Source organism: Atractosteus spatula, chromosome 3, assembly GCF_055471065.1.
Source record: "Atractosteus spatula isolate fAtrSpa1 chromosome 3, fAtrSpa1.hap1, whole genome shotgun sequence".
NCBI lineage: Eukaryota > Metazoa > Chordata > Actinopteri > Semionotiformes > Lepisosteidae > Atractosteus > Atractosteus spatula.
Window position 1 is genome coordinate 24,862,126 of NC_142708.1, and position 19,482 is coordinate 24,881,607.

Consider the following 19,482-nt stretch of genomic DNA (forward strand, 5'->3'; position numbering starts at 1 on the left):
GATTTTTTTAGCAGTGTTTCTCAGCCAATTGGATGCTTAGGACTGCCAAGCTGCTTTTCTAAGAAGCTGTGTATCACTTCAAGGTCCGGGACATTTTCAGCTGTTTTTTATTAGTTTTGTTATACATGAAATTGAAGTGCTATCCCTGCTCAAATTCAGGGCACTGATTCCTGCCCAGGTCCATAGATTGACCTGAGTTTGAAGCCTGTGAAGCATTAAGAAGCCAGTAGTAATATCTAAGAGAATCTAAAACCGTTAAGAATAGTAATATTATTGCCACAGCTTAGAAAGCATGTACTCCTGTTCCAAAATACGCTTTTACTATATATATTTTATATATATTTTGTTTTTAAACCTAGCCTAATTCCCTACATCTTCACCTCTATTCTTTTTTGCACAGCTAACTTCTATTAGTCTCTCTAAAGGACTTGTATGTCTTTTTTTGTCCCAAATCTAGTCATTTTACACAAGCTTTAATAGATCTTTAAGAGCTTGTGGAATAAATAGGTGGTCGAATAAATAGATGTTTTTTTTTTAATCGGGCATAATTAGTTTCTAAAGTTGAACTTGAAGTAAAGTCAGTTTTAGAAACTTGTTTAGGTTGTTAACCTACTAAGTTCTAATTTCTCCTTAACTTCTTCAATGTAAAAATATTTTCACGAGCAACATAGCTCCCAGCATACTATTCAGCAAACTGTATTAGTATGTAGCCTTTGTTTGTCCTTGCTTTGTTTCCGTGCACTACTTCAACAGTATCTGACCATTCACTGCAGAATTAAGTTGAGGGAGAAAAAAGCTACTGAAACTATGAAAATCTTTTTAATCCCCAAAAGCTTATATTAGTGTGGTAAGAATGTAACAGCCTTCAAATGACGATGTGTGAATAACTATAGATTGATTATTTCTCTAGAAAACGGGAAAAGGCTATTTTTGGAAATAATTTGGTTTTCAGGATACAGTGCTGAGAGGTTCTGTGTCTGCATGATTGTAGCACAAATTACAAATTCTAGCACAAATTACTTATTCATGATTTCTAAGAAATAACATGCAAATCCTCTGGGTTTTATTTATTAAATATAAAATTGTAATTGAAAGCAATCTTTCAGTGCTCTTAAGTTTGACCTCTGCTTTTCTTATATACAGCCCCAGATGTTACCATGGCAATGTGCTTTTGTGAGGATTAAGTATTTGCTTAACATGTCTTCATAATTAAATGTTTCACTTATGTTTGACGGTTCATAATCTTAAGTATTTCATAAATCCTTGCTTTGATGTACTCTTCCTTAACTTTGGTAGTTTCAGTGCCAATATTTTTTTTACATTTTTTGCTGTTTTGCTTAATTTGGTTTATTAAAAAGTTTTATGATTTACTAATGATTAACTATGGTACTACTTTTACAAATACTTTTCTGTTCATATTTTATGGTTAAAAACTCAATAATCCTTAAATAAGAAAAGGCCATCATTGTCGTAAATGTGCAGTATCAGTTTTACCAGAGAGCAGAGAGTGTTTGTCTCTTGGTAAACATCCCTTCAGCTCAATGAAAACTTGTCATTGGCAAGTACACAGAAGGGTTTTCTTCGCTTAATAAAACCTTGTCATTTCCAATATTAACATTTTTTTGTTTTCCCACAGACCCCAGTGTTTGGTGATGACTGGCTATCCATATGCTCGTCCCGCGCTGCTCAACCTAGTTCATGACTTCACTAAAAACCTTGGGCTTATGGTCTGTGGACATGTCCGGATGGTAGGTGTCAAGACTGTGTTTTAGTAAAGACTTGGATGAGAGTAACTAAACAAAGCTAAAGCTCTGTAGTCTAAAAGGCTGGTGGGTTTCACACTGAAAGCACTTAATTTTGTCCATGTAGTTTTGTAATTATTATTCCAAATAGCAGCCATTTCTGAGGTGGTTGTCACAGAATTTGACGATTCAGATTATGAAGTTTGAAGTTTAGTTTGCAAGTCTCTTATTTTATGAGATCAGCAACAATAACTAAACTTAGATGCAAAGAAACTGATGTTGCTTTTTAGAAGTATGAGGATCACCCCAAAAAGGAAAGCTCCCAATTTCTTTTCTGACTAATGTTTAATGGCAATTCAAATTGGTACTTAACCAACTATGTTTTAGTTTTAAAATCACTTTCATCAAAGTCCCCATGTGTCCTAAGTGAGGTCTTACTAGTTCATTGTATAATCTGTATACCCTAAATTTCTTTATTTGCCTTATATTGCTTCTTGACATTAAGATAAAAATGTTAACATAAACACTGGAGCTTTCATATACAACTTCCAATTTCCAATGTTGCAGCTATAGAATAATATTTTTTGCTTTCTATGATATTCTGCAATTGTCCACACTTAATGTAAGTTGTCAAATGTTTTCCCAGTCCCGAATTTTGTCTGTTTTTATTCCCTTTGCAGCTTCTGCAATGTTTGCTCAACTTCCTATTTTGGCATCATCTGCCAGCACTACTAGTTTCTTAATTACACCTGAATCTAGTTTGTTGTTGAAATTAGAATGAGCAGTGGTAATAAGACAGATCCCTGTTGCACACCTGAAATGATATCACCATGTTTTACCCCCTATTAGTGCTCTATTTTTACTACGCATTTACCAGTTCTTAATCCCAACAGCACGCATTTCCTTCTTTGCTGCCCTCAAATAAAGCATACTGGATTGTGAGATTTCTTAAGTTTCATGTAAAAGGTAAAGGTTTTAACAAATGAGTTATATAATGAGGGAAAATTGACATATATGAGTTGTAGACTAAAATCAGTAGCAGAAAGCTATTATCCAGTGTTTTGCGGTGGTGTCTGATGCACATTGCATTTGAGAGACTTAACAGTCTTGTTGTTTTCCCAGAGTGCTCGCAGGCATAACTTCAGGGAATTGGCGAATGACCAGACTCGATACCAGCGCTGGCTTCTGAAGAACAAAACCAAGGCATTCTACACTCCAGTTTATGCAGAGGACCTACGACAGGGAGCCCAGTATTTGTTACAGGTAGGAATTGATCCAGTAGTTGACTTGTTAATTTGTGTCGTTAGCTTTTGTAGCAACATGTTAGGGAAAATATTTTGCTTATTTTTGTAGGCTCATGTTAAGGAAAATATTTTGGATATTTTGATGAATATTTTTAATGATAATGGTGACATTAATAACATTTTATTGACATTCCATTTTTTTCAGTTTCAGTATAACTGCCCCAGGAAGGGAGCAGAATTGAAGGAAGATAATTGCTCTCTCAATGGGGACAGAACTTGTCATTGTCATCCCCTTAGTAAAACAAAAAAGTCTGTGAATGCACTTTGAGGACTGTTAATTAGTACATTTTGATCAGCATATATTTCTATATACTGATTATATGCAAATAATACCTGTATTCATTAGAATATTGTGGTTCAAATTATTTGAAATTGAAAAAACATTTTTCAGCTAGTTTTTTTCCAGTACAAATTTTACTTATTTTCTGTATCTCCAAATAAAATCCTTAAGATCTTAAACCATGTATTTCTGGAGAAGTTACAGTGGGTTCGTATCTGACGCGAGTTTGAAATACGCATTTTTAAAATAACGCCATATACCCTTAAGTACATTTTTGTTTAAATTACGTAGCACGATTCAAAATAATGCGTGCCGCATAGTTACACTGTTGGCCGCCCGATGCTCATGGTGCGAGTGTCGCGTTGGAGAGTTAGGAATGCTGGTACACAGTGATGCTGTTGTCTCGGCCTCAGTCTGCCACGTGGCATACTACGGTATAGTCATCTCTCGTGCAGTTCTGTTTCAATAGTGTTATTTTACCCCATAAACATTATTTTTGTGTGCAATTTGTGTTTCAACATGGCTAGCAAGCGTCCTGCAAAGTGTGAAAGTGCCAGTAGTGATGCAAAGTGTGCAAGAAAGTATTTTGTTAGAGATGTAGTTAGATGTGATAGCGCAGTACGAGCATGGTGAGAGCACAGTATGCATTGAATTTTTTTCTCTCATTTTCTCTCACTCTTTCTCTCAAATTCCCTTTACAGTAAACATATAACTGATGCTTACTAATATTTTATGTATTTTTATGTAGACATGTCTGTGTTAATTGTGTTTTTGTTTTATACATGTTACAAGTTGATGTGTTGAAGGTATTTAGTGTATGGCATGTCCCATCATTCGTGCCGATAGGGTGTAAGTAGGGTCAAACTTACACGTGCGGAACGCAACTATGGTATTTACCATTATTTTAAACAGGAAAAATTTGTTTAAATTACGCAAAATTTGCAATACGAGCAGGTTTCCAGAACACAACCCTCACATAAATTGAGAACCCTCTGTATATAGATTTATAAATGTAAACGTACAATAACCTTGGGGATACCAAGAACAAAACCTGCTCATGGTGTTGTACTAGTTGCAGTAGCACCATGGAAGGAATTAAGTAACAGTTAATTAAGCATCATTCAACTTATTTGGTTTCTGTTGTAAATGCGTCTAGAATAGTGATGCTAGTCCCTAGATCCCCTGCAAATTGTTATAACACTCAAACATCTATTTTTCAGGCTGCAGGCCTGGGGCGACTGAGACCAAATACATTGGTAGTTGGTTTTAAGAACAACTGGAGAGAAGGTGATATGAGAGATGTCGAAACCTACATTAACATGATTCAGTGAGTAGAATGCATCCCATACAGCCGTAGTATATTGTGATTTTTTGTGACTTAATTTTTCAGAGCTTGTCCTAGGTACTCTTTGTTGTAGGTTTTTCAGTACAGGGAAAAGCACAGCAGACTTCACATTGTAATTTGTTTAACCAGAAAGATTTGACATCTTATTCAACAAAAGCAAAAAGCAATTAGAAGGGATTTGGGAGAGTTTACTCGTGGAATGCATTTTAGCACTTTCTAGAATCCCTTTCTTATTACAGTGCAAATATTTAAACACATTATCATAAGGTCATTTCCAGAGTCTCTGTGTCTGCTAAGTAAGAATGTGCAGTACTAGGTAGGTAAGGCTGAGGACCAGTGGGCTGTGTAGAAGACATCCAAATGTTTTTTTTCCTGCAGTTCACCATAATTCTTTGACTAAGCTGCCATATCACTTGTTAACTGGCTTGACAGTTTGTATTTTTATCTAGGAATCATGGTTTTACATCCAGTTTGAAAAACATTTTAAGTTTGGTGCTGTTTTTGAAATTCTCCCATGATCTCTTTTAGAGGACTTTGTGAGGAAGAATCCCTTAATTTGAACAAATGTTCGAAAATTTTCAATTTATCTAAACGTCATTTGAAACAAAATTAAGATTTTTTTTTTGTTTGTGTGCCATATGGAAGCCGTTGTAACAGTTGAATTTTAGAGTCTTGCTCCGTTTAGAATAGTTCTCAAGATTATTTGTTCTACACGTGGACAATTAGGGTTTAATTTAGCATTATGTTTACTGGGCTGTATCTTGTTGAAGTTTCCATGTCAAAACCACATCCTGAAGTGAAACGCAAACTAAATTTATTTGTGTTTCAGTGATGCGTTTGATTTCCAGTATGGAGCAGTTATCCTTAGGTTGAAAGAAGGACTTGATGTTTCCCATATTCATGGTCAAGGTTAGTCTTCTGTTTTTTTCCCTAAAGCATGATCCATCTATTGCTTTGATCAGTGTAGAATATCCTGATTTTCCCCTGTCTTTGTCCATTATATGTGGTGTCTTGTATCCGTTGTTTCTTAAATGCTATCCAATACTATCTAAATATTCAGGAAAATATGAACACGAAAGTGAAGTCTTAAGGTTAATTATGAAAACACAGTAGCTTCTTCTAAACTGCCAAAGCTTGCTTGTGAAGTATTGTGCATGAAACACCAAATAATAGCACTGATATCTACAGTATATATTAGAAATATTAACAGAGAATAAGGGCCTAACATAACACATTTGTCTAACTTTATTTGAAAATACACTGCTGTTTCATAGAGGTGATGTAAAGTTCTTTGCCCTCTGATTGACCCTTTATTTTAGATTTGTATGCTTATCTGATAGTTTTTTTATTGTTTTTAGCTCAGATGTAAAATAACACGTCAAGCAGAAATATTTCTGAATCATGGAGTTAGAAAAAATAATAAATAATTAAGCAAATAGAAAATGAAATAACTGCTGTAAATAATGCAAGTTTTGTAGTTCTTAAGTGTTTCAAAATGGCATGCTTTATGATATTGATTTAAGATATACATATTTAGCTAAAATCTGAGAATGAAAGATTATGTAGTTCTTTCTGAAAACACTATGTGAAGCATTTGTAATCTAAGAGATGTTTTATTATTAGAATAAACAGTGTAAAATCTAGATTCGTTATTGCACAAAGGCAAAGCTTCAATTCATGATAGATCTTAGTGAACATTTTTTTTTCTCCATGACATTCTGTTTCTTCAGCTGGGAAAGGACTCAATTGACCTGGCCTTTAATGATCTATAGCTGAGTGATTTGTGCATTTTTTCTCAAGCCTGTCTGGGGAATCAAGCATAGTTTCTCCAAATCTCAAACTGTCTTCATAATATTCACTGTCATTTTAACATGAAAACACCAGGCTGAAATCTGGGAAGGAAGGTTTAAGCTCTGGAGATTTTTGAGAAATCTCTGAAATAGGTGGTTCATTTTTTTCCTTCTAAATTTGCTTTTTAAATGCCTTGTTCCTTTTTAAGTTAATTTTTATTAAATGCACAGACTCCTCTTAAGAATTGTTAGGTTCATTTTATCACTGTAGACTCCCACTAGAATAGCACAACTTCATTGTTCTCCCTTGTAGATGAGCTGCTGTCATCTCAGGAGAAATCTGGGGGGATCAAGGATATTGTACTGAATCTTGAATCTGGCAAAGACTCTGACGCAGACTCCTCTAAACCTTCGTCTAAAGCTCCCAGCACTCACAACAGCCCAGCTGTGCAAAAAGGTAATACTTTCTTTTGGTAAAACAGCACCACACTCTGCTCTCTTTGCATAGATAATCTGTAGGAATGTAAAACTGGATGATTTCTGTTTAATTATGGACCTCTTATAGTCTTTCAGAACGGGTTCAAGGTAAACTTTTTAAAAATGTTTTCTTAATTGTAAACCCTAGGAAATGTATGTGCCGCATGCAGAAGCCATCTGTTAAATGGATTTGGGTATTTTATCAAGTTTAAGGGACTGGAACATGTATGAGATTCTAAAACTGTGTGCCACTTTTTTAGTGGTGTAAATGTAAGTTCTGATAACATCTCAGGGTATAATATTTTGTATACAGTATACAGTATGAGACTACTGTAAGAAAGCAGAGAATACATTTTTGTGCATTATTTTAGTATTATAATAAAATATTTTACATTAGACTGAAATAATCAGGACTCTGTTTTTCCAATGGGTAGCAAATTGCCCAAAGCTTTTTTCCCCTTTGGTTTAAGCTGATGCTTATATGGAATAAACCATAAGAAAAAACAAGTTCAGTAATTTTATTTAAGTGTTGGGTTTGTACTTCTATATTAACTATTTTTGTTTGGAACACTTTTGAATCCACTCTATGCTTTAGCATTTGTGAAGAAGGTTTTAATTAGCTGCAAAAAAGAAGACGTAGTTAAAAATGGCATGAATTTAGGGATATACTGTATATCCCTCTCAGTATTTTGGGCTAGTTCAACATCCCCTTTCAGGATGTTGAACTAAAGGAGTATATTTTCGTGTGCTTGTATTTCCCAAAGGCATTCCTCCTTATTCATGGAGTATAAACATGTTTACTTCAGTGAACTCCTCTTTCTTTGGTCCCACAGAGAGATAGCTGTCTTATGTCACAATGTGACCTTCGTATCTCACATTTTGGCCTCCTCTACACATGTCTGCATTAAAACATGCACAGCTTTCGTTCGTCCCACTTAATCATATTTCTGTCCTAAATAAACAGAAGGAAAAACTCCCCCAGTGCAAGCCTTTCCCTGAATTTTGAAAGCCCGATACTTTCGAGTATAGCCCATAATTTACAGTCAGAATGAGGTTGATAGACCCAGAAATTATTCCTCATTAATTACTTCCTCGAATGATGAGAATTTGTGTAACCTTGGAATTGCTTTGACCTTTTGTGGCAATAACCACATGACTTGAACAGATATTTATCATAAGCCAGTGAACCATTCATACTATGGGTCATTTGATAAATCTAGGATAAAAGGAGGAATTTATTATTTTGAATTTTGGTATTAAAAAAAATGTAAAATCTCTATTTTTGCCTATCTACAATTATACTATGGTCTTGAATTCTTGGTCAATTAATATCATCCTGTATTTGACCAAGTTGAGCAGAGGTTTGATTTTGCTAAAACAAAATTTATCAGACCACATAGCAGGTTCAAGGCCTTCTCATTTGTTTGTGGACAAGACCTTCTATTGGGCATGTCCTTAAGCACATGGTAAGTACAGTATGTGATGTAACACATAGGAATTTACTCAGTATTAAAACTCTAAAGTATTCTTCTAGAAAAGTTTTATTTTACAGTAACAAAATGTCTTCAAAGACCATTTTGAGCTACATTTATTAAATTGACTGGGTTGTATAGGATATTATTGCTGAATCCATTAGTTTGTTATAAAGTCTCTAAAACCTGGTAAGGGATTATTTATAGAATGTTTTTGCATTGTTGTTTGATATTAAATACTTTAACACGGCTGTTATTATTGAATAAACTATAAATCAGTAGTCAATATTATAAACCAGTGGTGTGTACTGCTTGTTTTAACCCCAAGGAAGTTATTTATTCCTTCAGAAAAGCTTAAAAACTTCCAATTTCAACACCCCATTTTAATTTTCATGCATTTCCTACTTTTATTTTGCTTTTATGTGCTATTTGGGTTATTCCCAATTGCACACTAAACATGCACCAGTGAAATACAACCATCACAACACAAATGTAAGAATTTAACTCCAATGATTTTTTCATTCTTCGGAAATCAAGTGTTTAAGAATTTCTTAGCATTCATGTTTTTGTTTTGAATAATTTCGTTGTTATTGAATGTCGCCGATCAAACATGATGATGATATATACTGTTCACTGTCCTGTTTTTCCTTGACAAGGCACCAGACTTTAACATACATTTTGTGTCTTTTAAATACTGTCCAGACGAAGATGATGAAGGCAAGGCGCCAACACAGCCACTGTTGAAAAAAGGCAGGCATCCCACCTTTTGTTTTACCGTTCATTAATGCGTCTCTCCTGGCTTTCTTTCCTGGAAAGACAATCTTTTTGCTTTTCCTTTGTCATTTTACCTTCTGTTTTGTTCATACATTTCCCTTCCCTTAGCGCAGTATCAACGTCTTAAACCAACTTCAACTTCAGTATCAACTTCAACTTCTTATTTCTCTCTGCTGTGACAATGTTGGCATTACTTTTTCTTTTCCTCTTCTGGTCTTTATCGCCTCCACTATTAGCTGACTGAACTGGAGCTTTCATGCCAGTTGTAGTCTTTGGTTTTTGGGAATCCTCAGAGAAACATGTGTCACAAAGCAAATGTTCAAAATGGAAGTTACAATATTTTGATCCATAATCAATCGTCTGTCATTTCTGACTTATAGTTGTTTTTGTTTTCGAGCTATACAGATGAAAACAGAAAGTAAGCATTGCTGTAGAAATTGAATCTTACACTTTTAGTTTGTTTGCTTTGTTTTCTATGATTTATAGATAAAAAGAGCCCTACTACGCCTTTGAATGCTAATGACCAGAAACTGCTGGAGGCCAGCACACAGTTCCAGAAGAAACAGGGCAAGGGAACAGTAGATGTCTGGTGGCTGTTTGATGATGGTGGTAAGTAAGCACCCCAGAGATCATTTATTAAATAGTAATATATCTTTCAGAGAATATTACTTTTAGCAGTTGTAGACAATATAAATCAGTGCTTTGTAGGGTTTCTAACATTGGCCTTTCAATGTGATTACAAAGGCTTGACTCTGTTGATCCCATATTTGATTACCAACAAGAAGAAATGGAAGGACTGCAAGATTCGTGTGTTCATTGGTGGAAAAATCAATAGGATTGACCATGATCGAAGAACGTGAGTATTTGTGTTTTTAAATATAAGCTGTGAATTGATTCATTTTAAAGCTTTAATTCTTAAAGCAAAGCGTAGTTGAAAATACTTTATTTCAGTAAGCTACAGTATACGCTGTATGCATTTAAGCATTCTATGTTTTATCAAAGAAAGATGACAAAAATCCTTAGTTTTTCTCTTTCAATCAATTTTTTATATTGTAAAGTTATACTGGAGTCTAAACTTTGAAGCAAGTATATTTCACATTGTAAAATAAAGAGCTGAATTATTGGACTTTGTGTTGACAAAGAACTGAAATTACTCATAAATGTTTCCTGAAACACATTCTTTCCAGAAGACTCAATGTAATGTTTTGAAAAAAAAAGCCTATTTTAAAGGGATACTTTTAACTGTTTTAATTCAAAAGTAAAGTAGATGCAGTACTGAAATGCATACATTCATGTACATTGTCTCTGTTTATTCCCCCCCTGGTAATAATTCCCGATCTCACATCTGGTTGTACAAAAAAATCAGTTTTCTTTCACTCATATTGTGGAAGGTATTCTTTGAACTATCTTAAGCCTTTTCATATATTTTTGATATGAAATTGTATGTTGCACTTTGATGTTTTTCAATTTTATAACAGGATGGCAACTCTGCTTAGCAAGTTCAGGATAGATTTTTCCGACATCACAGTCCTTGGGGATATCAACACAAAGCCAAAGAAGGAAAAGTAAGTTTTTTGGAAAACATTTCATTTAAAGTTAATACTCCTGTTATATCGCTAGGCTTAGGAAGCCTTTTTTTGTTTGTCCAAGAAAAGACATTAAAAAGAGGTTATAAAAATGGTCACAGTTCAAAGTTTTCCTTTGAATCTCTAAATAATGGCTCATGTATGTAGTGCTGGAAGTCTAGTTGGCCTTCATGTAGAATGATTGCTAGTGATATGGATTTTTAATACCCTCGGATAAATTTTCTGAATGCTGAACATATAAAATATAAAGGTTCTGAAGTGAAATGGATAGACACGTAGATGACATCAGAGCATTTATTTCAGCTTTGCAGCCTTTGAAGAAATGATAGAACCTTACAAACTCAATGAGGATGAAATGGAGCAAGAGGCAGCAGAGAAGCTGAAGAACGATGAGCCTTGGAGAATCACTGACAATGAGCTGGAACTCTACAAGGCCAAGGTTAGACTCCTGTCACACCTGGGGGTCATTTACCAAGAAGACATCATATTTTTTTCTGAGATCCATCTGCTGTCACAATTGTATAATATTGTTGGCTATTATTTTTTATTACAAAAGTAGAATTCTTTTTGGTTGAGAAATCCCCAGAACTAATATAAAGATTTCAATAAATGTGTATTTGCAAAAGTAGCTGTGCATTTTGCACAGAACTTGAATTTGTATAAGATTAAGACAATTTCTGAAAATATTGTTTACGTTTAATATATTGTAAGGATTCTGGTGCATAATAACTAAAATAGTCGTATAAGATTTAAACATATTTTGTCTGTGAATTGTTAAGGATTTCCTGTCATCACTCTTGTTTTAATATTTATTTATTTAAATATTTTTAAAAAATGTTAAATCTTCCATTTTTAAGACTTCAAGAAAACAAAGCTGCTTATGTTTATAGACCTAACATATTAGCAGTATATTAATATGTGGCTATAATGGAGCATATAAAACATTAGTTTATGACAAAAATTACAAAAGATAGTAACCTGACCAGCATGTTCACAGTCCCTCTCAAAATGTTCTTATGAACCATTAGACCAGCTGAATTGCAGCAGCAACTAGCTTTTTGAAATTTGCACCTGGAAAATTGCTGTGGTGATTTTCACACCCAGAACAGGTTATAAACTGTTTTGAAAAACATAGCTCATTACTCAAACTGAAAGCTCAAAAGCTTTAGTTAACTCCAGATATTATACATGTACATAATTCTAGTTGGAGCAGGATAAATGTCAAAAGGGGGCTCTTGAATAAAATAAGTCAGCCTGTCTGACTGCCATTTTCTTTGTTAACACTAACTCTTGCTGTTTAAAACTCATTTGGTTAATTACCATAAATATATTAGCATAGTATTAAAATATGACATTGTTCCTGTTTATAGTAAGATGGTTGCCCAGCTGCCATTTTGTTCTCACCACAAAACCTGGCAGTTTCCCTGAACATCCTCAGACATTACTAAATAATTTTCCTGCACATAGACCTCAGACACTACTATTTAATGTACTCCATACAGTGGGCCATCAGCTCTTACTCACATCTCCTGTTCAAGGTCTGTTTGGCTAATTAAGTCCAAGCTTGTTAGGCATCATTCTAGTGACAATATTAATTCCAATATGGTGAAACAGAGATCTTGTTTATAGCACTGCGAGTCTGTTTTGTGGTATTATTTCCTTTATTAAATGAACAGTGCAGTTCACCTGCCCTCGTATCAATATCGCTTTATTTTCAGAGCCCCGTGAGTCACCTGCACATTCTGTACAGCACAAGTGCTTCACAGCTCTCAAAAAAGCCTTATTGTTCCATTGTTTAATCATAATAGTTCATCTGTAGGTCACCCTATTTCTGCAAATTTTAATTTAATACTAGTATGAATATTTTATTTGTATTTGTTTAATATTTCAGACCCAGCGCCAGATCAGATTGAATGAATTGCTGAAAGAGCATTCAAGCACAGCTAACCTCATTGTCATGTAAGTAATAAGTTTCAAAAGTATCAGTGCTATTAAAGAACCTCTTTGGGGTGTTCCGTTTACTTATTTAGGGTCCCTATATACACAACTCTACGTGTTTCCATTTGCATTTAGGTTTACTTCGTTGATAAGAAAACTGCTCTATCGCTTGATATTGAAATTTGTTCTTTTTTCAGTACATTACCTTTCTTATCAAAGAAATCCTGATTATCTACTGATAAACAGACTACATAAATTTCCTTTTCTGACCAGGAAATAGAAGTTGTTCCAGGAATTATGAACCTCTCACTACGAACTGGCTCTTAAATTTAAGAAACATTCGATACCAGCTAGGTGCAATTACACATTTAAAACACTCTTGACTTTTTAAAAAGATTTTTTAAACCTTTTTTTTTTTTTACTCGGTTAACATTCAGGAAATCCTGGACATGTTCATAAGTATGTTAAAAATGTCTAATGAGTGCACTGATGCATTCTTAACCCTGAGGAAGACCAAGACATGCTGGTATAGACTTTAACATAATCCTGAGTATTGCTGTGTATTTCCGTGAATGTTTCTATCTCATGCACCTCAGGGATTTTATGAACTTCCAACAGCCTTTTCTGTTGTTTCTAATTTTAAAATGTAGCCATCTGTGCACCGCGTTTGCAGGCACACGATCAACAGTCGTTCACATTTTCTTTCATTTCGTTTTTAAATTGTCTGCAATAGTTTAGTGTCTTTTCTACCAAAAGTTTAATAGTGATCTTCACGAAGTTGACTATAGTCCATTAAATGGTGTCAGAATAACCTTAAATGTTAAAAATCGAATTGAATTGGGAAGTTTTCTGTGAGCTTGTCCTGTGCATGTCTAAATATAAAACAGTTCCAGGGAAAAACAGGTCATACACCCATTGAACAGTACAGATTCTTATTGATATTTTATCATTATTGATTCACTGTAGAGTCAAGTAAAGAGTGTTATGTTGTTAGACTGTTGAACTTCTGCTGCCATTTAAGCTCATGGTGGACCTTTCTGAATTGTAGGAGCATGCCACTGGCGAGGAAGGGAGCCGTGTCCAGTGCCCTCTACATGGCCTGGCTGGAGACTTTGTCCAAGCAGCTGCCACCCATCCTCCTTGTGCGTGGCAACCATCAGAGTGTGCTCACCTTCTATTCCTGAAGCACACGCCTTCCCTGCGACACTCTGCACCAGTGGCCCGACGCACCTTTAGAAGAATCTTAAAAAAAAAACTTTAACGGTTTAAACTCTATAAATAAAACACAAGGAAAAACACAGACTGCATTGACACTGCAGGGAGAAGCATTTGGAGTCTGCTGATGAACTCTCACTAGTGCCATCCAGTGGAGAGGTGGTGTAAGACAGAAGAAAGAATCACATTCCCATTTTGCAGGTCATGGTGATGCCAGATTGAGCCTTTTTCATCCGTAAAAAAAAAATTCTAGCGGTCTGGTTGATTGAATGTTAATTCTGCTTCCTTTCCTTCTTTCTTCAGCTGAAAAAACAGTGAACAGTTGTGGTTCATACTGTTCTTATATTTTCATAATTATTTCTTCTGCTACTATTAAAGCAGCAATAATAATCACACTTTTTAGTTTTCTTCTGTTGGGAGAAATAATGCAGAAATGGTTTGCAAAAACTTAATAGCCTTATTGAGGTGCCTTCCACATAAATTTAACTACTACCAAACTTTAAAGCATAACACCCTGCTTATAATAGATATATTTTTTGATTGATATCTTGTTTAAAACATGATCTTATGCGAGTGGACTTGCTTAAATTAGCAGTCATTTCCACTGATTCGCATAAAGCTGCTTTAGTGTTTTATTCTTCCTTCTCCATTTCCGTCTTCCTTTGAGCTCTAAGTCAGCGAAATGTGTTTCTCTGACAGTGCCCTCCATTCTCAATAAGTAGAGAGCGTGCATTTCAACAAATCAGAAGCTCCAATCACTTAATCCTGCCGTGATTTATCCAACGCAGGCATAGTCCTGGCAAAAATCAGCATCATTTGTCACATTGAACCGCCCTGCGTGTGCAAACACAATCTAAAATTACAGTGGAAGGCAACAACATAGCTGCTAAAGAATATTGTTCTGAACCAAAAAGAAGAAGATGTTGATTAAAACTCAGGCTGGAGTAGTTGAAAGTAAACTGGTATCCTTGGTTAAATACAATGTACTTGGCATTCACACCTCTCTTCACAAAAGACCTTGCTCCACCATGGCCTCTGCTGGCCTAGGTTGCACGTTGTAGGTTGACTGTTACCAATTCTCCCACAGCACTGCCGATTTTTACATCAGACTCGGTGTGCTGGGGGGGGAAACATTGTTTTATTCCAGATTACTAGGTGTGCAAGCAAGAGATGCAAAGGTACATGTAAAAATCTAGAATTTGCCTTAATCATTGGCATAATGGTTGTTTCAGTTTTACCATTACTTCCTTTTTAAGCCATAATGGCTGATTGATAACTAAATGGAGAAAACTGTAAATGCTCAGTCCATGTGAAGTGTATTATAAAAGCTGCTGTCTTGCCATTTCCAATTTTGCAAGTGCTATTTTTTTCCAACACCTTTTAAGCTTCATTGGATTTTATATATAGTTCCAGAAAATGAGATCTGTGCATCTCTGAATGAAGTTGTTGTGCTTTTTTGGCATGGCTTCTTAACAAGAATAAAATAGCTCGATCTTTAAACACAAATACTGTAATTTTGTCAAGGCTGATACATAGCAGAAGCTCGGAAACCCATGTCAAGTCATAAAAATGTTGTTGAAGCAATTCTCGTCATTTTCAAGTGAAACTTCCAACAAAATCAGAAATGGTGTGACCAGTGGGTTTAGATTTTATGGTCTGAAGCAATGATGGTGAGCTGAAATTGTACGTATTGCCTGCCTATTTATTGAAAGGTGAGTGCTGTGAGGTTGATCCCATAACTGTGAAGGTAATGTTTGTTTTTTTTATTTCTCTTGGCTGTAAACAGATGCATTGAGGATTGATAAAATAGCCTTTTCTCTTTTTACACGTGTGACTTAGATCTGCCGTAACTTTAATGGACAATAAATTCATATTGCTCATTACAGGACAGGAAGGATTTAGATGTCATGACCTAGAAAAATGAAGAATGTCAATATTTGTATTGTTTCTTTAAATTGGATCATGCACTTTTTTAATCTAAGTAGCAAGATTAGTTTTCATGCTCAGTGTAATTGATAGCTGCAGAGAAATTTCCTGCCCTTCTGTAATTTCATAAAGCTTTGAAGAATCCAAGGCGGTTCTTGTTATGCTTTGCATTGGCTGCTTTTGCATGGCTGTTGGCCATTCTAAACAAAAACACACCCACAATCCAGATAAGAGGTTGTCCTTCAAAGATTGTACATAATTTCTCTAATCTGCCCGAAAATGCACCATTTTTGAGTTGAGCATAATAGAAGCTGGCTTCATTATGTAGGAGGGGTCAGGGGAATGAGGGGCAGAGGGTCTTTTATTGAAGTCACTGTTGAGAAATGTGCAGAATTCCTCTGCCCTAAACTTCACATAGTGATGAATGTTATACTGTGAGTTGCCTTTATGTTCTGTAATCTCTTCCTCTTTTTTTTAACTTGCTCTGACGCTGAATCCTTGCAAAATAGGCTATTGTATGTCTCTGATAGACAGCATTCCGGAATTCGACTCCCCCTAGTCTGGGACAGAGCTCTTATAGGGAAGTGCAACTAAGTGGCTGGTAAGATGCAATGTTTAGTTATAGTGAAGGTTAGATATGAAAACAGCAAGGTTAAAGTTAGTATACAGCCTCCTTGACATTTTTTCAAGTGGCTACTGGGATTATGGTGTGCTAGACTCTTGTTTCGTACACCAGTCTCTTTCTGCTCTCTGTTAATATTTTTTTTTACATATTCCAAGTCCGTTAGAAAAAGAAAATAATATTATTTTCTATTCTGGTTAATTTAATGACTACATACTTGGCGTTTTATTTTTTAAATGTTTTTAGGCTATCATCAACACATTTGAACTTGTATACGTAACAAGACATTAAACTTTTGGGAAAGTGAGCATTATACTTTTTTAGAAGGGTTGTATAGCTTTCCAGATGCAAGATGGATACCAAGTAACTTATTTAAAGATCTCTCTTCTCTCTTTCTAATCTTGGCAACTACTAAGTGTATTGTGCAGTACACAGTCTTTCACAGCTATGAACTAAACTAGGAGAAATTCCACCGTGAATGTCTTACATGTCAAAAACCATTAAAATCAAATGGGGGGGAGGCTGTTGCATAACTTGCTAGTGATTGTTACACATTACAACCAAATGAAATATGTCTATGTGCTTGTGTATCCATTTATATGAATACACATCAGGTGTTTAAATGAGTAGATAATATTCGTTAATACGTTTTATCGTCTTTTTACCATATAATATGGCCTTTACTGCACAATTATTTTCCATTCAAATGGAGCAGTTGTTGGCTACTATATGGTCATTCCATTTTCTAACGGTGATTTTCCCCACCAGTTTGTCTCTGTAGCCAAAGTTTTATTTTTAAAAATCTGTCAGTAGTAAAACATTAAAACTAATGAAGTAAAAGCACTGGTCATTCTGTTAAAACTTACCTAGTTTGCACTGTGTAATTCATAATTAACCTGTAAATAACTAATAGTGAAATTAAGGGAGTGGATTAATGAAAAATAAACTGGGTAAGACTATTTATTTTAGGTTTTTTTTTTAGTTAATGTTAAGTTGCATGTTGATTTTATGTTGGGATTTTGCTCTTTTAATTTTTTAATTACCTTTTTCAGTCTTTCTGTACATTTCTATCTTTTATATATACCTTTTAAAAGAAGATATGTTAAAAAGTGTTTTAAAAGTCTTTATTTTTTTCTTTTTTCCCAGTGAGGTAGACATGATCTACCTAAATGGTTGAAACTGTAAAATTTTGATATACACTGTACTGTAACTGTCACAAATATGCTTTTCTAACATTATTTTAACATTTAAGATTACAAATACTTTGTACATCTATTGCAATAAATAGAAAATGAATGAAACAAATTAAAATGTATGATTCCTTATTGTTTATTTACAGTAGTTAAGACTTTGTTTTATAATCTGGGTTTTATCATGTAAATCTTAAACTTTTATACAACTCATCTCGAGGTACTTTGTTAAAAATAAGAGATGTATAGTCAAATTAATGAAATAAATAATAGTGTACAAAAAGTAAGTTTTAAGATGACTGACCTGCAATGTCTAATGTGGGTTCAGAGACTATTCAACAGTCCAACAGGACAGAACACATGGTCTCCCAGGGTTCAGTGCCTTGTTTTCAGAGCTGAAAGAAGGACAGGACACAGTGAATAAATAAAGGCCACAATACAGTAAGTGGCCTTTTGGTCCATCTTGCTTATTTGGTTTTTAGTAGTCTAATCTTCACAGATTGTTCGTGTGATCAGAAGTTAATAGCTCAATGATATAGTCAGGTTTTGAATTTTATTCTAATCCCCAGGAAATCCGTGCAAGGAGTTCTGAACATACTGCAACTTGAGAACATGGTTGGATGCATCAGCAAGCATGGCATACAGTTATCAATCCTGGAAAAGAAAAATGCATGAGCTTTTCTGCATCAAAACATTAATGGGTACGAACAATACAGGATTTATTAGAATAAGATTCAAATGGCAAGGTTTACTCGGAGATCACCCCAAGATTTTCACTCAATCTGAGTATTGATCCCAGCATTAATTGTCAAACTAAAGTTGATGCGGATGTGATGTTGATATGATGAGACAACCTGGAAAAAAAGTTGCTATTTAAAGTTTGACTTTTTTATTCCCTCCGCTAGATAATTTGCTGGCCTTCACAATTTCGGGCTAAGTCAGCTTTATTATTTTCAGCACAGAGCCACGTGGAAGTTTACCTCCACTTGTGTACTGTAGCTTGCACCTCCTCATTCCAACAACAACAAAAAAATTGCAGGCATTCCCTGTAACATTCAGGTTTGATTTGATTGATTTAAACATTTTTAACATCCATTGGCTTCTTTTGGTTTGTAATACTGTACTTCTGGTTATGTGAATGCTCCTTGTCTTTGGAACATTGTTACAAGTAACATTAGGAATTCTGGCAATGTTGTATCTTTAAATTAAAAACATTTGTTTGAGCTGCCTGCCTAGAAATGCTTGGCATCAAGGGTGCTATAAAAGTAGCAAATGTAAAATGTACCTTCGGTTGATGTTAATTTAAAAAAAAAACCTACTGTATGAGCATGTAATGGTTAGCACAGCACTGTGGTGGTTAAAGACAGCTTTGGCCAGGGGTCTCGCATCATTTTTGTTCTTGAAGATGTTATTTGACTGACTAAATCTTTTTTTATACATTTCCTCTACTAGCTCTGTCCAACTCATTTGATGCATTTTTGCTTATTGTGATGCACTACACTCATAAATGAATTTTTGTTTGCCAAGGAAAGAAGGAAGAGTTCAGTAGTTTCTGAAGTGGTTAAGCTCTCACAGTATATCGTTTGCATTGTTAAACAAATATTTGCAGTTCCACCTTTGTATCTTTCTATCATCTGCAAATTTGACAGGTTTACTAACACTTGAGTCTATGTGATTAATACAAATTTGGAAAATGTGTTCCTTATCTTTAATTATGCTCCACTAAAGACATTACTCCAGTATTGCTCCATTACATACTGTACTGTCTTATTTTTTGTGCATTATCCAGTTCATCCCTGTATCACCTCTGATTCCCGCAAC

At 34.8% G+C, this 19,482-nt stretch overlaps 1 protein-coding gene across 1 annotated transcript in view; it reads left to right on the forward strand.

Annotated features, from left to right (window-relative positions):
- The window catches only part of slc12a2 (solute carrier family 12 member 2), a 92,465-nt gene extending 74,689 nt beyond the window's left edge, over positions 1-17,776 (forward strand). The window contains exons 16-27 of the mRNA XM_088910465.1: positions 1,637-1,748; positions 2,865-3,005; positions 4,547-4,653; positions 5,501-5,580; positions 6,775-6,918; positions 9,113-9,160; positions 9,671-9,793; positions 9,929-10,040; positions 10,663-10,749; positions 11,074-11,209; positions 12,662-12,729; positions 13,757-17,776. Of these exons, the coding sequence (XP_088766591.1) occupies positions 1,637-1,748; positions 2,865-3,005; positions 4,547-4,653; positions 5,501-5,580; positions 6,775-6,918; positions 9,113-9,160; positions 9,671-9,793; positions 9,929-10,040; positions 10,663-10,749; positions 11,074-11,209; positions 12,662-12,729; positions 13,757-13,892 (1,294 nt within the window). The 3' untranslated portion in view covers positions 13,893-17,776. The remainder of the gene's footprint in view (positions 1-1,636; positions 1,749-2,864; positions 3,006-4,546; positions 4,654-5,500; positions 5,581-6,774; positions 6,919-9,112; positions 9,161-9,670; positions 9,794-9,928; positions 10,041-10,662; positions 10,750-11,073; positions 11,210-12,661; positions 12,730-13,756) is intronic.
- Positions 17,777-19,482: the final 1,706 nt, after the last annotated feature.